The sequence below is a fragment of the Oncorhynchus keta genome, chromosome 31, assembly GCF_023373465.1.
Source record: "Oncorhynchus keta strain PuntledgeMale-10-30-2019 chromosome 31, Oket_V2, whole genome shotgun sequence".
NCBI classification, from domain to species: Eukaryota; Metazoa; Chordata; class Actinopteri; order Salmoniformes; family Salmonidae; genus Oncorhynchus; species Oncorhynchus keta.
This window is the reverse complement of record NC_068451.1, coordinates 24,797,857-24,817,655: the sequence shown is the minus strand read 5'-3', so window position 1 is coordinate 24,817,655 and position 19,799 is coordinate 24,797,857. Positions and strand designations below refer to the sequence as shown.

The 19,799-nt window shown below is 42.8% G+C and overlaps 1 protein-coding gene across 1 annotated transcript in view; it reads left to right on the top strand.

Moving 5' to 3' along the window:
- Nucleotides 1-19,056, top strand: part of LOC118378777 (POU domain, class 2, transcription factor 2-like) — a 56,017-nt gene extending 36,961 nt beyond the window's left edge. The window contains exons 11-16 of the mRNA XM_052490081.1: nucleotides 4,569-4,717; nucleotides 9,463-9,660; nucleotides 9,938-10,140; nucleotides 10,315-10,383; nucleotides 10,721-10,803; nucleotides 11,502-19,056. Of these exons, the coding sequence (XP_052346041.1) occupies nucleotides 4,569-4,717; nucleotides 9,463-9,660; nucleotides 9,938-10,140; nucleotides 10,315-10,383; nucleotides 10,721-10,803; nucleotides 11,502-11,830 (1,031 nt within the window). The 3' untranslated portion in view covers nucleotides 11,831-19,056. The remainder of the gene's footprint in view (nucleotides 1-4,568; nucleotides 4,718-9,462; nucleotides 9,661-9,937; nucleotides 10,141-10,314; nucleotides 10,384-10,720; nucleotides 10,804-11,501) is intronic.
- The last annotated feature ends 743 nt before the right edge of the window (nucleotides 19,057-19,799 follow it).

Here is a 19,799-nt window from a genome sequence, read left to right as displayed (position 1 = left end):
ATGTGCCATAGCAGAATGGATAGGGGAATGTGCCAAAGCAGAATGGATAGGTGAATGTGCCAAAGCAGAATGGATAGGGAATGTACCATAGCAGAATGGATAGGGGAATGTGCCAAAGCAGAATGGATAGGTGAATGTGCCAAAGCAGAATGGATAGGGAATGTACCATAGCAGAATGGATAGGTGAATGTGCCAAAGCAGAATGGATAGGTGAATGTGCCAAAGCAGAATGGATAGGGGAATGTGCCAAAGCAGAATGGATAGGTGAATGTGCCAAAGCAGAATGGATAGGGGAATGTACCAAAGCAGAATGGATAGGTGAATGTACCAAAGCAGAATGGATAGGGGAATGTACCAAAGCAGAATGGATAGGGGAATGTACCATAGCAGAATGGATAGGGGAATGTACCATAGCAGAATGGATAGGTGAATGTGCCAAAGCAGAATGGATAGGTGAATGTACCAAAGCAGAATGGATAGGGGAATGTACCATAGCAGAATGGATAGGTGAATGTGCCAAAGCAGAATGGATAGGGGAATGTACCATAGCAGAATGGATAGGGGAATGTGCCAAAGCAGAATGGATAGGTGAATGTACCATAGCAGAATGGATAGGTGAATGTGCCATGGCAGAATGGATAGGGGAATGTACCATAGCAGAATGGATAGGTGAATGTGCCAAAGCAGAATGGATAGGGGAATGTACCATAGCAGAATGGATAGGGGAATGTGCCAAAGCAGAATGGATAGGTGAATGTACCAAAGCAGAATGGATAGGTGAATGTGCCATAGCAGAATGGATAGGGGAATGTGCCAAAGCAGAATGGATAGGTGAATGTACCATAGCAGAATGGATAGGTGAATGTGCCAAAGCAGAATGGATAGGGGAATGTGCCAAAGCAGAATGGATAGGGGAATGTACCAAAGCAGAATGGATAGGTGAATGTGCCAAAGCAGAATGGATAGGTGAATGTGCCATAGCAGAATGGATAGGTGAATGTGCCAAAGCAGAATGGATAGGGGAATGTACCATAGCAGAATGGATAGGTGAATGTGCCAAAGCAGAATGGATAGGGGAATGTACCATAGCAGAATGGATAGGGGAATGTGCCAAAGCAGAATGGATAGGTGAATGTACCATAGCAGAATGGATAGGTGAATGTGCCATGGCAGAATGGATAGGGAATGTACCATAGCAGAATGGATAGGTGAATGTGCCAAAGCAGAATGGATAGGGGAATGTACCATAGCAGAATGGATAGGGGAATGTGCCAAAGCAGAATGGATAGGTGAATGTACCATAGCAGAATGGATAGGTGAATGTGCCATAGCAGAATGGATAGGTGAATGTACCATAGCAGAATGGATAGGGGAATGTACCATAGCAGAATGGATAGGTGAATGTGCCAAAGCAGAATGGATAGGTGAATGTACCATAGCAGAATGGATAGGTGAATGTACCATAGCAGAATGGATAGGTGAATGTGCCAAAGCAGAATGGATAGGTGAATGTACCATAGCAGAATGGATAGGGGAATGTGCCAAAGCAGAATGGATAGGGGAATGTGCCAAAGCAGAATGGATAGGTGAATGTGCCATAGCAGAATGGATAGGTGAATGTGCCAAAGCAGAATGGATAGGGGAATGTACCATAGCAGAATGGATAGGTGAATGTGCCAAAGCAGAATGGATAGGTGAATGTGCCAAAGCAGAATGGATAGGGGAATGTGCCAAAGCAGAATGGATAGGTGAATGTGCCAAAGCAGAATGGATAGGGGAATGTGCCAAAGCAGAATGGATAGGTGAATGTGCCAAAGCAGAATGGATAGGGGAATGTACCAAAGCAGAATGGATAGGTGAATGTGCCAAAGCAGAATGGATAGGTGAATGTGCCAAAGCAGAATGGATAGGTGAATGTACCATAGCAGAATGGATAGGTGAATGTACCATAGCAGAAATGGCATATATATATATATATATATATAATATATATATATATATCAGAATGAATAGGTGAATGTGCCAAAGCAGAATGGATAGGTGAATGTGCCAAAGCAGAATGGATATGTGAATGTACCAAAGCAGAATGGATAGGGGAATGTACCATAGCAGAATGGATAGCTGAATGTGCCAAAGCAGAATGGATAGGTGAATGTGCCAAAGCAGAATGGATAGGTGAATGTACCAAAGCAGAATGGATAGGTGAATGTACCATAGCAGAATGGATAGGTGAATGGACCAAAGCAGAATGGATAGGTTAATGTACCATAGCAGAATGGATAGGTGAATGTACCAAAGCAGAATGGATAGGGGAATGTACCATAGCAGAATGGATAGGTGAATGTGCCAAAGCAGAATGGATAGGTGAATGTACCAAAGCAGAATGGATGGGTGAATGTGCCAAAGCAGAATGGATAGGTGAATGTACCAAAGCAGAATGGATATGTGAATGTACCAAAGCAGAATGGATAGGTGAATGTGCCAAAGCAGAATGGATAGGTGAATGTACCAAAGCAGAATGGATAGGTGAATGTACCATAGCAGAATGGATAGGTGAATGGACCAAAGCAGAATGGATAGGTTAATGTACCATAGCAGAATGGATAGGTGAATGTACCAAAGCAGAATGGATAGGGGAATGTACCATAGCAGAATGGATAGGTGAATGTGCCAAAGCAGAATGGATAGGTGAATGTACCAAAGCAGAATGGATAGGTGAATGTGCCAAAGCAGAATGGATAGGTGAATGTACCATAGCAGAATGGATAGGGACATGTACCATAACATAATGGATAGGGGAATGTACCATAGCAGAATGGATAGGTGCATGTACCATAACATAATGGATAGGGGAATGTGCCAAAGCAGAATGGATAGGGGAATGTACCAAAGCAGAATGGATAGGTGAATGTGCCAAAGCAGAATGGATAGGTGAATGTACCATAGCAGAATGGATAGGGACATGTACCATAACATAATGGATAGGGGAATGTGCCAAAGCAGAATGGATAGGTGAATGTGCCAAAGCAGAATGGATAGGTGAATGTGCCAAAGCAGAATGGATAGGTGAATGTGCCAAAGCAGAATGGATAGGTGAATGTGCCAAAGCAGAATGGATAGGGGAATGTACCAAAGCAGAATGGATAGGTGAATGTGCCAAAGCAGAATGGATAGGTGAATGTGCCAAAGCAGAATGGATAGGGGAATGTACCATAGCAGAATGGATAGGTGAATGTACCATAGCAGAATGGATAGGTGAATGTGCCAAAGCAGAATGGATAGGGGAATGTACCATAGCAGAATGGATAGGTGAATGTACCAAAGCAGAATGGATAGGTGAATGTGCCAAAGCAGAATGGATAGGTGAATGTGCCAAAGCAGAATGGATAGGGGAATGTACCAAAGCAGAATGGATAGGTGAATGTGCCAAAGCAGAATGGATAGGTGAATGTGCCAAAGCAGAATGGATAGGGGAATGTACCATAGCAGAATGGATAGGGGAATGTGCCAAAGCAGAATGGATAGGTGAATGTACCATAGCAGAATGGATAGGGGAATGTACCATAGCAGAATGGATAGGTGAATGTACCATAGCAGAATGGATAGGGGAATGTACCATAGCAGAATGGATAGGTGAATGTACCAAAGCAGAATGGATAGGGAATGTACCATAGCAGAATGGATAGGGGAATGTACAATAGCAGAATGGATAGGTGAATGTACCAAAGCAGAATGGATAGGTGAATGTGCCATAGCAGAATGGATAGGTGAATGTACCATAGCAGAATGGATAGGTGAATGTACCATAGCAGAATGGATAGGTGAATGTACCATAGCAGAATGGATAGGGGAATGTACCAAAGCAGCCAGTGAGGATGGCAGACTGTACATAAGGAAGATTCTATCTTCAACCATGATGGAATGATATGTTGGGTATCTGCACAGATCCAGTACTGAATTACACGGAAGTTCCAGACGAAGTGTGAGATAATCCCATGTAGTTTGCAGAAAAAGATTTGGAAATAAAAATAGGTTCACATTGAAAGAGGTAGGAGAATTTAGGAAGAGTATTAATTTTAACTGAATTAATTTGACCAGCCATTGATAGGTGGAGTAGTGGCCATTGTTCAAAATGTTTCCCCACCAGAGTAAGGAGGAGTAAAGTTAGCCTTTAAAAAGGTTATCAACTTTGTCTATGACATGTACCCTCAAGTATGTACATTTGTTGAGAACTACTCTGAATGAAAATGTGTGGAATGGGTAGTTACGAGCTGCTGCATTTAAATGGAAAAGCTTGCTCTTATTCAGATTAAACTTGTAACCAGAGACTAGGCCAAATGCATTAAGAACAGATAGCACAATGGGTAAGGATACATTGGGGTTTGAGATATAGAGAAGCAAGTCATCAGCATAAAGTGAAACCCTTTGTTTGATGTTGCCTCTGAACACTCTCGTTACATGTGGGTTGGGTCTGAATGAATGTAACCTTGAGTTAATGAAGTTATATCTGTAGAATGAGGATACCAGTTTGTGTGATCATCCCACTAATCAATCTGTCTGTTTGACAGAGACCATGTCCACAGACAGTACCATGCCCAGCCCCAGCTCTCTGTCCTCTTCCTCAATGGGCTTCGAGGGTCTGCCGGGCCGACGCAGGAAGAAAAGAACCAGCATCGAGACTAACGTCCGCGTGGCCCTGGAGAGAGCCTTCATCACGGTGAGAGACATGACAAATTGTTGTGGAAATTCTACACAATCAGTGCACTGGAGAGGTTCCAACCAACTCAATGCACCAAGTACACATGTCAATCAGGAGCTCCACCCAGGGCAGCCCCGTTAGTTCTCTTATATACAGACAAATTAAATTAGCATATTCTTAGCTTATTCATCATTCATAATTAATTCATCATTAAATTGCAGATACTGATACTGAGGATTTGTTCAATCAGTCACTTGCATGAACACAGAAATTGGTTATTAGAAAAGCGCAAACATAAAAATGTCCATCACATTCCATCCTCTTGTCACTTGTGTGATAATAATCATTAAATATTAAGGTAAGCATTTGATTTTAGCTTCTATATCATATTTCTATTAAAGTCAGGGAAATCAACACATAAAACCAGACATTTCATCATTTCAAACCCTTCATTCTGGGATATACAATCATTCTGGGCTGTACGTGTAAAATCATTGCAGTGGAATGTTTTAACTTAAGGCCTTCGCTTCATACAGTTACACATATGCTTCACTGCACAATTTCATTCATGGATTCTGGCAAAGAGATTTCAGCTGGAGCTTTTGTCGCAGGTGGCATGACAGATCAGTATCTCAATGCATTTCTAGTCTAAATTACTATATATTTTGCATTGTGCAGACCTCCACAATCATACCTGATACCCCAAATAAACTATTTTGGATAAGCCTAAATAAATTACGGGCAGGGTTGACCACCACCCTCCCTCCCGGCACTCATTCTTCTGTTGTTTCGGTTCGTCCTTCCAATGGCACATGTTGAAAGTGGATGGCCCTTGATAATGTCTCTCACCTGAGCCGCCACTGTCCTTCACAGTCCATTATGTCTTGTCCATTTTCCGACCAGTACACCGGCAGCATGAGAGAGGTTTGGACGAGATCTCTCTCCATGCTCACTCCACGTGGACTCATGTTTCACTCCTAAGAAAAAAGGCAGTTGATAGCTTTGACTGGATGCTGTGTACAGGTTGCTGGCTCGGACTCTGGTCTCACGGTAGAAGTGGTGAAGGACCATATTGAAGCCATTGTCCACATTACTTCAACCGGTTAGAGGGGGTGAGGTTCACACTGTTCTCTGCCGAATTATCCCTTCCATGTATCTAGATACCATCTGTTACCTTCGCCATAACCTCGAGAGAGGACAGAGCAGAGCAACAGTTTAGTTTAGGGCATTTCTGATTCTGGAAATCGAGACAAATTATTCACTGTATGACAAATGGTAAATTTGCATATTTACTAAAGGGCCCCAGGGGACTGGTAATTCCCCCTTTGGGCACATGACTGGTTCATCGTGATTCATGTGTCCAAAAAAACAACAACAACACTGCCTGTTAAATCAAAATAACAAATCAAATTAGAATTACAACTCTTGATAACTCCATCTTAACTTAACTGTATCCCATAAGGTAATGGTAAAAGGTGAGGTGTCATCAGGGGCAGCTTTCTAGTGAGGGTGATTAGTTATTTCAAACATTTTGTGTATCAGGTTTACATTGGGTTTTTCAGTACATGTCTTATCAACGTGGGTTGTGTGTATGTGGTAAAAAACAAACAAAATGGCCTTGAATCTACTTCAAAATCAAATCAAATCCAATTGATTTATATAGCCCTTCTTACATCAGCTGATATATCAAAGTGCTGTACAGAATCCCAACCCAAAACCCCAAACAGCAAGCAATGCAGGTGTAAAAGCACGGTGGCTAGGAAAAACTCCCTAGAAAGGCTAAAACCTAGGAAGAAACCTAGAGAGGAACCAGGCTATGAGGGGTGGCCAGTCCTCTTCTGGCTGTGCCGGGTGGAGATTATAACAGAACATGGCCAAGATGTTCAAATGTTCATAAATGACCAGCATGGTCAAATAATAGTAATCACAGTGAACAGGTCAGGGTTCCATTGTCAGGATTTGGCCAGGGTTGTTCCGGTTTTTGGTCACTAGATGCCCCCATTGTGCCTTTTGACCTTTTGTTTTCCCTTGATCCCCATTATTATTCGCACCTGTTTGCACCTGTTTCCCCTAATTGTATTTAAACCCTTTGTTTTCCTCAGTTCTGTGCTCTGTGTTTGTATGTTAGCACCCAGCCCTAGTACTCTGTGAACTCTTGTTGTTCCCGGTGGACTCTCTTGTGGAATTCTGTTTTTTGTTCTTGTTTGTTTGTTTTTTGAGTATCTTTTGAGGCATTTTTTGTGCTTTACTACCTTCCACCTTGTGGATTTACCTTTTTGTCTTGGAGGATTACCTTTGTTCTTGTGGAATTCCTTTTGAGGTTGTGGAGTTACATGTTTTCCTGAAGAACTTCACTTTTTACTTCATTAAATACACCGTCTCAAGTACTGCTGTGTCTGCCTCATCTTCTGGGTTCTGCCGACTATTCGTGGCTCAGTTGGTTAAGTGACTGGTTATCACTCCGGAGACCCGGGTTCGTAACCGGGTCCTGACATCCATAGCCACAGGTAGAACAGTTGAAACTGGAGCAGCAGCCAGGTAGTCCTGAGTCATCATGCCAGGTAGTCCTGAGTCATCATGCCAGGTAGTCCTGAGGCATGGTCCTAGGGCTCAGGTCCTCCGAGAAAGAAAGAAAGAAAGAAAGAAAGAAAGAAAGAAAGAAAGAAAGAAAGAAAGGGAGAAAAAGAGAATTAGAGAGAGCATACTTCAATTCTGGACACAGTTCCACGTAATGGAAACCGATTGTTTTAGATTACATTACTTACTTAAGTCACTGGTGCTACCCAAACTATAGAATTGATGAATAATAATTGGAAATTGTTAAAAGCGTGTCTTATTCAATTATTTGTACCTCTGTCCCAAATTTCAATCAATCAGTTTATTATCCAGATTTCAATCAGCTTAACACGTCCCTTCCACACAACTTTCAAATCCACATTCACTTAGTACTATTCCCAAACACACTCAGTAATCACCCTTATTACTCCATGTGCATCTTCAAAGATTCTCCTGTCGTTACTACCTATGCACCATATGTATCTTTCTATACATATAGAATAGCCTCATATTCGGAAATAATACTCTCTTCTTTCATATCTCCATACAGAATCCCTATATAATATTATACATCTTTAGTTATTCACGTCCACACCACTAGCAACGATCACAGTGCATCAGCCCGAGAGGTACACACATCATATTCTCAAGGAAATCTCAGTGTCCGGGGGCATGTTACAGCCCTTACCCATCTCAGCTGTTACCCTCTCAAACTTTTCAATTGCTTCTCCTGTCAGTGCTCACTACCTGTAGATCGATGGGTGGTGGTGGACGCCATATGTATCTTCAATGTTCCCAGTGGTTCTCGACCACGTAGACACTTCTCTAATAAATGCCTACAGACAATTGTCAGTGGGGCTTCTCTGCCTACACTCAAGCCTTCTCCTAAGACTAGCTTGCCGTTACTTCCTATACAAATATAACAACCGTAGATAACGTTATAGATCGAAAAATTCAGATCACGGAACTAGTTGGCGTATTCTTTCAGACACGCACCTCTTTCACACTCTCACATCCACTTCATTCTATGATTTGACTTAAGACTAGTGGTAGCCTCCTCCATTTAGATCTTTAGTTTTATTGGTTTTATTAGTATTTTTTCAATTTTTATACAAATTAATTTAAATTTACTTCCTGAAATCAGAAGACGCGTCCCTCAATTGTTTGCGGATGATGTGTCTCCTCCTGGAAAGCTCACAGTAAGGGTGTGAGCAGGTCTCGTCATCTTTTGGTCAGATGCGAATTTCCCTCACGCTTCACAAAAAATGTAATTGGTTTATCTCGCAGACCCCCACTGAAAAGCTCCGCAGGCAGATTAAATCATCCTGTTTGTTGACGCCAAATTGTTGAGGAAATTCTACACAGGGACACTCAAAGTCAATCTTAAATGAATCATTGGTTATTATCAGCGTGCTGAAGAGGTTCCAACCAACTCAATGCACCAAGTACACATGTCAATCAGGAGCTCCACCCGGGGCAGTCCCATTAGTTCTCTTAAAGACGGACAAATTATATTTGCATATTTTAGCTTATTCATCATTCATAATTAACGTTTGCTTCCTTCATGTGACGGACCAATACTTCATGAGGCTTCTTCTCTCTAAGCTGAAAACTTGAAACTCAGATATCCCTTTCTCAAGACAAGGTTCTGGGCATACTGCCAAATTGCAGATACTGATGCACATGGAGTAATAAGGGTGATTACTGTGTGTGTTTGGGAATAGTTCTAAGTGAATGTGGTAGTAGCATAGGTAGTAACGACAGAAGAATCGTTGATATGAAAGAGAGTTTTATTTCTGAATATGAGGCTATTCTATATGTATAGAAAGATACATATGGTGCATAGGTAGTAACGACAGGAGAATCATTGAAGATGCACATGGAGTAATAAGAGTGATTACTGAGTATGTTTGGGAATAGTACTAAGTGAATGTGGATTTGAAAGTTGTGTGACTGATTTGTTCAGTCACTTGCATGAACACAGAAATTGGTTATTAGAAAAGCACAAACAAATGTTTCCATCACAAGATCACTGACATAAGACCTTCATAACACTGTCATACAGGAGACATAACATCTACACGGCTTGTTCCGTAGTTTCTGCCCTCAGAAGAACACTATGACACCGTGATATCAGAGAGGTGATATAAGGCTAAGTGTCTATTAGTACTAATGTGTCCATCTCTGTCTTTCCCGTGTGTCAGCAGAACCAGAAGCCTACCTCAGAGGAGATCCTGTGTATCGCGGACCAGCTCAGCATGGAGAAGGAGGTGATCCGCGTGTGGTTCTGCAACCGCCGACAGAAAGAGAAGCGTATCAACCCCAACAGTGCCACCCCTCCCTTGCCCAGCCAGCCCCCCCAAGTCCCACCGACGCACAAACCCCCCTGCTACAGCCCACACATGGTATGGCCTGACCCGCATGATCCCCCTCTCCCAACCTTAGCCATCCCCATATGAATGGTGTGTCCCGCATGTCATAGTGGATGTTCTTCTGCACCCCCTGTTCCAGTGTGCAGATGGTACTACCCAACCTGCACTGCTTTAGTGCTTTGCTATTACACATTAATAATTCTATCCCATTTATCCCTTTTTCTATTGGATACAGCTAAGTATAGATACTCTTTTAAATATACACTCTCCCTCTTTTTCTCTTTGTCTTTCTCACCCGTCTCTCTATCAGATGTCCAGTCAGCTATCCAGTCAGCTGTCCCAGGCAGTGACCAGCCTCAGTACCACATTGACCACCATGTCATCGTTCTCCCCTCATACCCCCAGTGGTCCCACCCACTCATCTCTCAGCTCTGCCTCCTCTCCAGTGACTCCTCCTCGAAGAACTGCTAGCCCAGCCCCTCCCAGCCACAGCACACTGAGTCTCAACACAGGGTGAGTATGCATACAAAGTGTACACTTTGGCCACTGTGCTTCACCATTGGATCAGTATTCAGTTCACCTGCAGTTTGCAGCAAATGTTTATCACACCCACACATGATTGACACTGCTACTTCTGTGCAGCAGTACTTTCTAACCTGTGTGTTACTGTGTGTTTTGTGTCCACAGCTTATGGCGTTTGGGTAAAAAGAATGGTGACGTGTCTAACTACATCACCGATTTTGCTGCAAACTTGAGGTGAAGACAACAGAGACACACATACCTATACTGTACACCCCCCCCCCCAACACACACACTTTCTCTCTCTTACAGGAATATGATCGTCCGCACACAGACACAAGGTCCACAAGCAAGCATTTGGATTTGTAGCTCATAAAAACAAGATATGAATCAAGATGGTTGTGTGTGTGTGTATCTGACCTGTGGGTTTCTCCTGCAGTGTGTCTGTGTTCAGGTCCCTGAGTCGGTCCTCTGTCTGTTCTACTGCTAAACCTGCTTCTCTCTCCGTTTCTCCTCTGTATGTAAATGGATTTCCTCCTGTGTGTGTGTGTGTATATATGTATATGTAACACAGGAACACTGTGATGGGAGTAAACACAGGGAACCAGGCTCTGAACCAAGCTCTCCTCAGCAACAACCCTCTGGCTACTATACAAGGTGTGTTAGAGGGAGAGAGAGGTGTAGGGAAGGAGGGAAAAGAGAGGAAGAGGGAAATCAAGGAGGAAGAGAGACAGGGGGAGAGAAAGTGGAGAGGGAGGGACAGTAATTTGAGGTACAAAATGATAATAAAGGTAAGTAATGTTAATGAATGCTAGACAGAAAGAATGACAGAGCTGATGAGATGAATGATAGATCATCTGATGGAAGAAACTGGAGAACTGGTGAGCAGGGCTATAACAGGGATGTGTGTGTGTGTGTGTGTGTGTGTGTGTGTGTGTGTGTGTGTGTGTGTGTGTGTGTGTGTGTGTGTGTGTGTGTGTGTGTGTGTGTGTGTGTGTGTGTGTGTGTGTGTGTGTGTGTGTGTGTGTGTGTGTGTGTGTGTGTGTGTGTACAGTATAGGTATGTGTGTCTCTGTTGTCAGAGATGATGAGAGGGACAGTTAGAGATGATGAGATGAATGATAGATCATCTGATGGAAGAAACTGGAGAACTGGTGAGCAGGGCTATAACAGGGATGTCCCATCACTCCCACATGTTCATCCCCATCTCTGTGTGTGTGTGTGTGTGTGTGTGTTTCATTCTTTTTCTCTCATTCATCCACCTCTTAATTTCATCTCTATAGTAAAGTCTATAGTAAATGTAGTTATTTCACAGTAGGTATAATGATGTTAACTCTCATCTCCGTCCTTTCTCAGCCCTAGCAGCCAGTGGTGGCCAGCTGCCCCTTTCCAGTCTTGAGGGAGGCAGTAAGGTGTTGCTGGGTGGTGCAGGGGGGCAGGGAGGGGGTCTCCAGTCCTCCTTCTTCCTCAACCACCCCGCTTTCCTCCACATGGGCCAGAATTCTGGTTCTGGATTGATCAGCGCTGCCGTAGCCAAAGCATCCCAGCCCTCCCCTTTCCCCTCCACCAGTAGCATAAGCCCCACCCCCTGCTCCCCCTCCCCTTGCTCTAGCCCCGCCTCTTCCTGCGACTTCAATGAATTGGCACACAGCCCATCCTCGTTGGGAGGGGCTAAGATTGAGTGACACAGCCAAGCGCCAATCAGAGAGGAGAAGGAGAAAGGAGGAAACGACAACCTCGCCTTTCAACCAAAGCTATCTCTTTTATCACTCTCGCCCTACACTCTCTCTCTCTCCCCCCCAGTCTTTCGATGCCAAAAATACACAGAATGAAAGAGAGGAGAGGGGGGAGTCAGAAGTGAAAAGGGGGAGAAGGGAGAGAAGGGGGGAAAGAGGAAGATTTAAACCAAAAATCTTTATCTATCCAAAGTGATGGAGGAGGCATCGTGGGACTGTTTAGTCAATACTGAGCGATATCGCACCTCTCCTTTCTGTCTCTCTTTCTTCCCCAGGAAAATAAACCAATGTCAAATAACAGGATTAGAGATGTGCGTCGAATCGCGTGAACCAAAAATGACAAAATTAAACATTACTGTGTGTTTTGGGGGAATGGTGACAGGGACAGAAAAAATAAGTGGATGATTTTCTTTGAAAAGCTGCAGGTCTGAAAGAGGAGGAGATGGGAGGAGGATTTTAAACCAAAAATGTACCTGAAGAGGAGAAGAGGAACACACAATAACAAAAATCAACAACCATACCAAAATCCCAGAAACCAAAAATACGGAAGGAAAAGCTTTATCCAAACGACTTGTACATATTGATCCTATCCAGGACCAGGACTCTGCTACACACACACACACACACACACACACACACACACACACACGATGTCCACAGCCAATCACATTCATCCATCCAATCAGTCATCCACCCATCATGTCTGTCATAGTCTGTCACTCACTTTCACAGCAATTTTGTTGTTTCTGTGGGATATTTTAGATTGTTGTAAATGGTTGATACTCAATGAGCCAAGCTTACAGGTGTTTCGTTTGTGTTTTCCTACCACTGCTTCTTTGGGTATCCTATATCTCCCCCTTGATTTCCAATAGTTTACTGATAGCGTTGGAGTCTGTCATCATCATCCTGTGCCATTTACTTCATGTTGTCAGAGATAATAAGAGACAAGAGTGAACAAGAGATCAGGCTGAGTGTAGCAGTTTCCAGCCTTGATAAAAACCTCTCTCTCTCTCCGTAATTACTCACAACAAAATGACTCACTTGATGAAATAATATTAGACTTAGACTCAATGTAGTCCTTGTGAATGGCCAATCCACCATGATGACAGTATGAAATTGAGCATGATTGGAGATTTAAACTAGTAACATTGAGGCAAGAAAGAGGTAAATTAATAAAAATGTTAGTTTAGTCATGGACAGGTCTGTCTTACGTTGTCAATCAGCCATCTGTCTCGACATGCAGTAGAGAAACAGAGATCAAAACCTGTTTAATGTTTAATATACATTGTTTTTATTGTTCATCATCCCTCCATCCATCCCATTTTCACTGTCATTTTCCACCCAAATCTGCCATTATTACACGTTTAAACCAAAGCATTTGTTACTCTTCAGAGGAGTCAGCCATGACATTAACACTCACATACTGTAGGGGTTGGGGACACACCCTACCCCTCCCGCTGAACCCCCCTAGTTGACCCCTTCCATCTCCTTATGCCCGAGAGGGTCACTTCAAAAGGACAGAACCCTCACCCAACATAAAAGGGGTGCATACGGGGAGGGGATCGGATGGTGCGATGGGATCAAACATACAGAAAGAGGGGATGTTTTTGTAAGAGGATACCAAAAATACAAACCAAAAATGTCAGAAACAAACCAAAAAGAAACACAACCAAATATGGATGGGGGGGATGAGGGGAGGAGGACAAATGTAGTTTTTTACAGACTGGAGCTGACACCTCTGTCTGTTATCCAACTAACTGGGCTTCAGTGGCCCTCTCTAAACTGTGTAGCACAGATGGACAGATGGACAGTTGTATAGATAGACATCCTCCCTCTCCCCTGTCGTTTTCTCTCCAAACTCAGCTCTTCTTCTCTGGTCCTGGATGGAGAAATCTCTAATGACCTCATTGAACTGAATCTTCAAAGTTTTTATTTTTCCTGATTGTTGGTTTATTTTGTATTTGATTTGTTTGCTGTGTCTCTTGATGCTGTTTATGTGCTGTTCTTTACTCATTTAGGATAATAACGTATTCGCTTACTACAACAGCTCCTTCTTTTTTCCTAGTTGTTCTAGAGATTTTATCAGGTGGTTGGAAAAATACTGTGAAAATGTAGCTTCCAGATTTTTATTAGATAAAAAAAAAAAAACCTGACTGTCTTGGCAGAAAAAAGACACATAAAAAGTCCAAAACAAGAGTTGAAAAGCAAAACGTGCAAACCAAATACCAAACCAAACACCAAACCAAACCAAAAAGGCAGGATAAAACTAGAGATGGTCCAACTGCCGTCCCTGCCGTTGCATTAGGGCTCACACTTATGATTGTGTCAATTTATCTGAAGTGTGTGCGTTGTGTGAGGGTGTGATATTGTGTGTGTGTGTGTGTGTGTTGTGTGTGTGTGTGTGTTGTGTGTACGCGCATTATAGAAAGAATTCAGTGGAGTTTACAAAGACGTCCTCCCTTGCACGTTTACCGCCATTATCACACACACACACACACACTTTGCAAAAATGTACAGTCGAGTTTAAAATGCATCCATAGAGTATTTGGTTTGACACACAGAAATACAGTTGTCAAATGAGAATCATTAATGAACTAATCTATTTTAGATGTGGGGGTTCTAACCACGAGGTGAAACCTTTCCTCAACATGAACTCTTAGACGGAATGTATCTGTTAGTGCTTCTATAGATTTTGTAGAAAAAAAGATCTGTGTCCTAATGCTTACTTATTGCTAATGTATTGAAAAACATACAAAAAATATCTTAAAAAACATTGATGATAATGACTTGATTTTAGACCAAAAATGTTACTCTCTCTTGATAAATATATGGTTTCTTTTTCTTTGTCGAATCATTTAGGACTTTTGATTGATTGTACTATTTATTCATCTTAAATTTGATTGATTGAAGCGTATATTGATTTCTTCTAACTATTTATTTGTTATTTATTTATTCTAGAGTCTTTTCACAGGGGATATATTTTGGGGTATATATTTAGAATATATATTATGTGGCTGTGACCAAAAATCCTGCTGAAGTACCTTCTCACCTCTTCAAACCAGATACATGCAACCACAGGTCTCACGGGGCCTAGGAGAACATGGTCATGTTTGACCACAGACTCACTGCGACTACTCTTAAGGGGTGGGGATGAGCTCACCGAGACTCTTTTCAAATGGATGGGGTGAGCTTACAGGGACCAGCACTGTGTCTACATAGAGCACTTCAGTACGACCACCTAACAGCGTTTTCTCAGGCATTGCAGGGAAAGGTCATGGGAATAGGAACGTCAGCTTCATATTGATGTAAATTTGAGCAATTTAATGTTTTCAGGTGTTGAATGCTGTCTTTCCTAAATATGGGGTTAATTGTCCTAACGATAATGATATTACTAGTGATGTCCTTATTGTATGATTGATGAGTAATGACTGGTGAGATGAGAGGGACAGAGCATCTGAGTGTTTCTGGCTTTATGTGCGGTCTTGTGATGTTGTGTTTAGTTGAAGTGGGGATAGGGAGCCTCAGTAGGGTTCTCTACAGCCTTACTACAGTCCAGGATTGTTACTGGAGACCCACACCCAGGTGGGATCAAACCAGTCATGAGTGAAACTTTTAAAACATTGTATTAATACATCTCAAAGCTTTAGAACTGGAGTTTGTTCCCATTACGATGTATACCATATACTTTGGACGGATCAGGTTAGAGGGATTTATATCCCGGATGTACGGTTAGTCAGCGCTGCCTATAAGATAGTATAATGTATGTTTGAATATAGCCCAACGGTTCTGGAAGAGAGCTCCGCTGACAGGGATGGTCAGGCAGGCAGATTGCTCTTAAAGATACAGTGCTGTTCCCTCACAACCTCTCCTCTCCTCATGAGAAATACACTGAAAGCTTTAAACAGCTACCAAACCAAAAAACTAGTTAGAAGATGCATTGACTGGGGCAAAGGAACGTGACAGAGGGACTTGTTTTCTTTTCTTTCTGTTTGGACTTTTCTTAATGTTGGTAGGTTTTGTTTCCCACATCTACTGTAGGATGTTAAAGATAGATATACCTCATATACTCTGATGATAAACCAAATAGATGAAAGGTTTTTTTTTAAAGCGGGGTTCGTGTGGGGATCCGGGTGTGGGATGGTATTGTGTGTACGTGTGAGTGTGACCACGAATGGCCAGAGCGAGGCTTGGGTCCGGCAGTCAGAGTTCACATTTCTTGTGCCCCATCCAAATCAGGAGACATTTTGGGTAGCAAGTTGTATGCCAGCCCTCTCGCTGTGGTTTCCAGTCCACTCCCCCACACACCTCCCTCTCAGTCTGGTCTGTAGAACAACCCCCCTGCTCTGTACAGCCCTCTCTCCATCCCCCTCTCCCCTACTGCTCCCTCCCTGCTGAAACGAAACACTCTCCAAGTATAAGTTTTCCATAGGCACAGATCTAGGATCAGCTTACCTTCCTCCAAATCCTAATCTTAACCATTGAGGGCACATAACACTGGCCTTAGGTCAGTGTCTATGGAGCAGCTTTGTCCTACTCCTTAACACAAAGCTTTTTTACAGGGGCTAGCCTCTGGGTACCCAGCGTCTTTAGGTGATTGGCTGGATGTTGTGTTGTTTAGATTATTGACTGGATGTTGTGTCCGTCAGAGATGTGTGTGGCAGCGAGCGCAGGAGGGTTAGGTGACTGGGGAAGGGCTGAGACTGTGGTTGCTAGGTGACGCATGCATACACTCCCCCAAGGTGGAAGTCCCTATTTCTCCCTTGCTCTTTCCTTCTGTAATGAGGTGTAGATCAGTTTAGGTCCTCTACATCCTGGTAGGATGCTCAGGGTCTTAGGGATCACATGTAAAGTGTAAGTCCTTTCAGTAGGGATACCCCCACAAGAGAATGATACCAAAGTTTATGCCCTACTGTTGGATACGGCACTATGCACTCACTCCCTAAAACCCTGCTGTTTACCCGTGTCTGCACTGTTGGAGCTAGGAACATAAGCATTTCGCTACACCCGCGATAACATCTGCAAAAAATGTGTACGCGACCAATAAAATGTGATTTGTCCATTCAGAGACTACACTTCTCCTATAGACTGAGTAGTCACCTGGCCATAGGTGCAGATCTAGGATTTGTTAACCTTTCCCTAATCATAGCTATTAGTGTAGGGAGAACACAAAACTGACCTTAGATCAGCATCTAGAGGCAACAAATCCTACTCCCTTTAATATAGCCTGGATCAACATTATCACAGCAGAGTTTAGTCTGGAAGAACATCTCCAGACATCTTTGGCATGAACCATTTTGTACATTTGTACAGTCTGAACATCACAACATTGATTCAGTTCATGGATTAATTCCTTGTAGTCTCAGCGAAACACCTTAGCAACCGTGTCAAATGAGAAACAAAGGAAACTGTGAAATGTAGGAATCGATATTGCAACCTGGACTCAAGGATAGACGTAACATAGTAAATGTAAATCTGAGACAGTGTAATTAGTACATGTTACGTTTGGTATGAGACCAGGGCTGGAATTGATTTAAATTGGAGCAGAACAGGCAATGATTAACAGTTTACTGATAGATGACAGAACATTGTGTAGATGTCAAGGCAGGAGAAAGCAAAGGGGGACAAAAAGACAACATCAGGAGCAAAGAAACAAAAAAAGGAGGATGACTGATATTCCTCATACCTACTCACTTCCACACACCCTCTCTTTCATCCTTTCTTCTGTCTTCATTCTCTCTCTTGTACAATACAGCTTCAGTCCAAAGTTCCTTAAGCAAGACAGCAAAGTCCGATCGTACAGAATAAAACCAAAGAGTTCGACATTCCTCCTCTCTTTCACAGACAGCCACTGCATCCCTCTTTCTTTCTCTCCTTTCTGTCTATTCATCTCTTTTCTGCTCCAACCCTGTCACCTAGTAACCCAGTTTCTGACCTCAGCTATATCAATGATGATAATAATGATGATTAAGATCATGATAAAAATGTATATTTTTAAGTATTTGTCATTGGAAAATTACCTTAAGCTTCTCGTAAATATGATGATGATGATGATGATGATGATGATGATGATGATGATGATGATAATGACGTTTCTCTGTAGTTGTTCTGAACTTTTTTGAGATTCGTCCTTTTTGCTCGTGCTGCCAGAGTAATTCTGATGATCCCATGATCCTCTCGGGGTTTGTTGACCCTGTCCTTTTAGTTCTGTCTGTCTGTCCCTTACCACTGTCTGTATTCCTGTCTGTCTGTCCCTTACCACTGTCTGTATTCCTGTCTGTCTGTTCCTTACCACTGTCTGTCTGTCCCTTACCACTGTCTGTATTCCTGTCTGTCTGTCCCTTACCACTGTCTGTATTCCTGTCTGTCTGTCCCTTACCACTGTCTGTATTCCTGTCTGTCTGTCCCTTACCACTGTCTGTATTCCTGTCTGTCTGTCCCTTACCACTGTCTGTATTCCTGTCTGTCTGTCCCTTACCACTGTCTGTATTCCTGTCTGTCTGTCTGTTTGTATTCCGTGTTGTCCTCTGTGTTCATTGGGCAGAGGGAAAAGCTACATGTTTCAACCGAAAATGTGATGTTTGTGGGAGAATTCTGTACGAGTCGTTAAGGAGAGTTTTTCCAGGGAATTCCAGACTTCTTTGGTGGTTTGTGGGGAGGGGTTAATAAACGGAGGGAGGAGGGAAAACTGTCATAACTGCTATAACTGTTCTGTAGAAATAAGTCCCCAAGGTCTAGGTGTGTGTGTGCGCTCGCCTCAAAATGTATTTCATCTGTTAGATAAGCAACAGGTTTGTAAACATTGGCTTGATTGGGGATTTACTGTTAGTCAACATGTAGTTAATTTCCCTCTGTCTGAACTTCAACCTTTGTTGTTTGTTTCCCTATCCATTTTAGTGTGTGTGTGTGTCCTTACCCTATCTCCCATCATTTGTTCTACCATCATGTGTCTTACATCATGTGAGCAGTCCTCCTCTTTCTCTCCCTTCTCCCTGTCTCTCCCTCCCTTCTTCCTTGTGGTAGCAACTTAGCCTTTTACTGTGTTTATCTTTAAAACAAAAACAAAAAACAAGAAAAATATCTCTGCTTGTTCATAGTACAGTGTTGTTCATTTAAAGTCATTTTTGTAACTGAAAGTGTTTCATTCATCCAAATAAAAACAGGAGACAAAAACTGTACAGATGATTGTGGCCTCTGGTGTGTTTAAAACAGTACACTACACTCTAATATCTCTAGATCACGTTCTCATCTCTATTATAGCTCTTGTTTTAGAATGTTTGTCTGGTATTGTTTTGTTCTAGCACTGTGATAACCCTGAAGGTCTTAAAGGAAATTCAGCTCAACATGCTCTAGCAGTAAGCCACCACTAGGTGTCAGCTCAACATGCTCTAGCAGTAAGCCACCACTAGGTGTCAGCTCAACATACTCTAACAGTAGGCCACCACTAGGTGTCAGCTCAACATGCTCTAACAGTAGGCCACCACTAGGTGTCAGCTCAACATGCTCTAGCAGTAAGCCACCACTAGGTGTCAGCTCAACATGCTCTAACAGTAGGCCACCACTAGGTGTCAGCTCAACATACTCTAACAGTAGGCCACCACTAGGTGTCAGCTCAACATGCCACCACTCAACATGCTCTAACAGTAGGCCACCACTCTAACAGTAGGCCACCACTAGGTGTCAGCTCAACATGCTCTAACAGTAGGCCACCACTAGGTGTCAGCTCAACATGCTCTAGCAGTAAGCCACCACTAGGTGTCAGCTCAACATGCTCTAGCAGTAGGCCACCACTAGGTGTCAGCTCAACATGCTCTAGCAGTAGGCCACCACTAGGTGTCAGCTCAACATGCTCTAGCAGTAGGCCATCACTAGGTGTCAGTTCAACATGCTCTAGCAGTAAGCCACCACTAGGTGTCAGTTC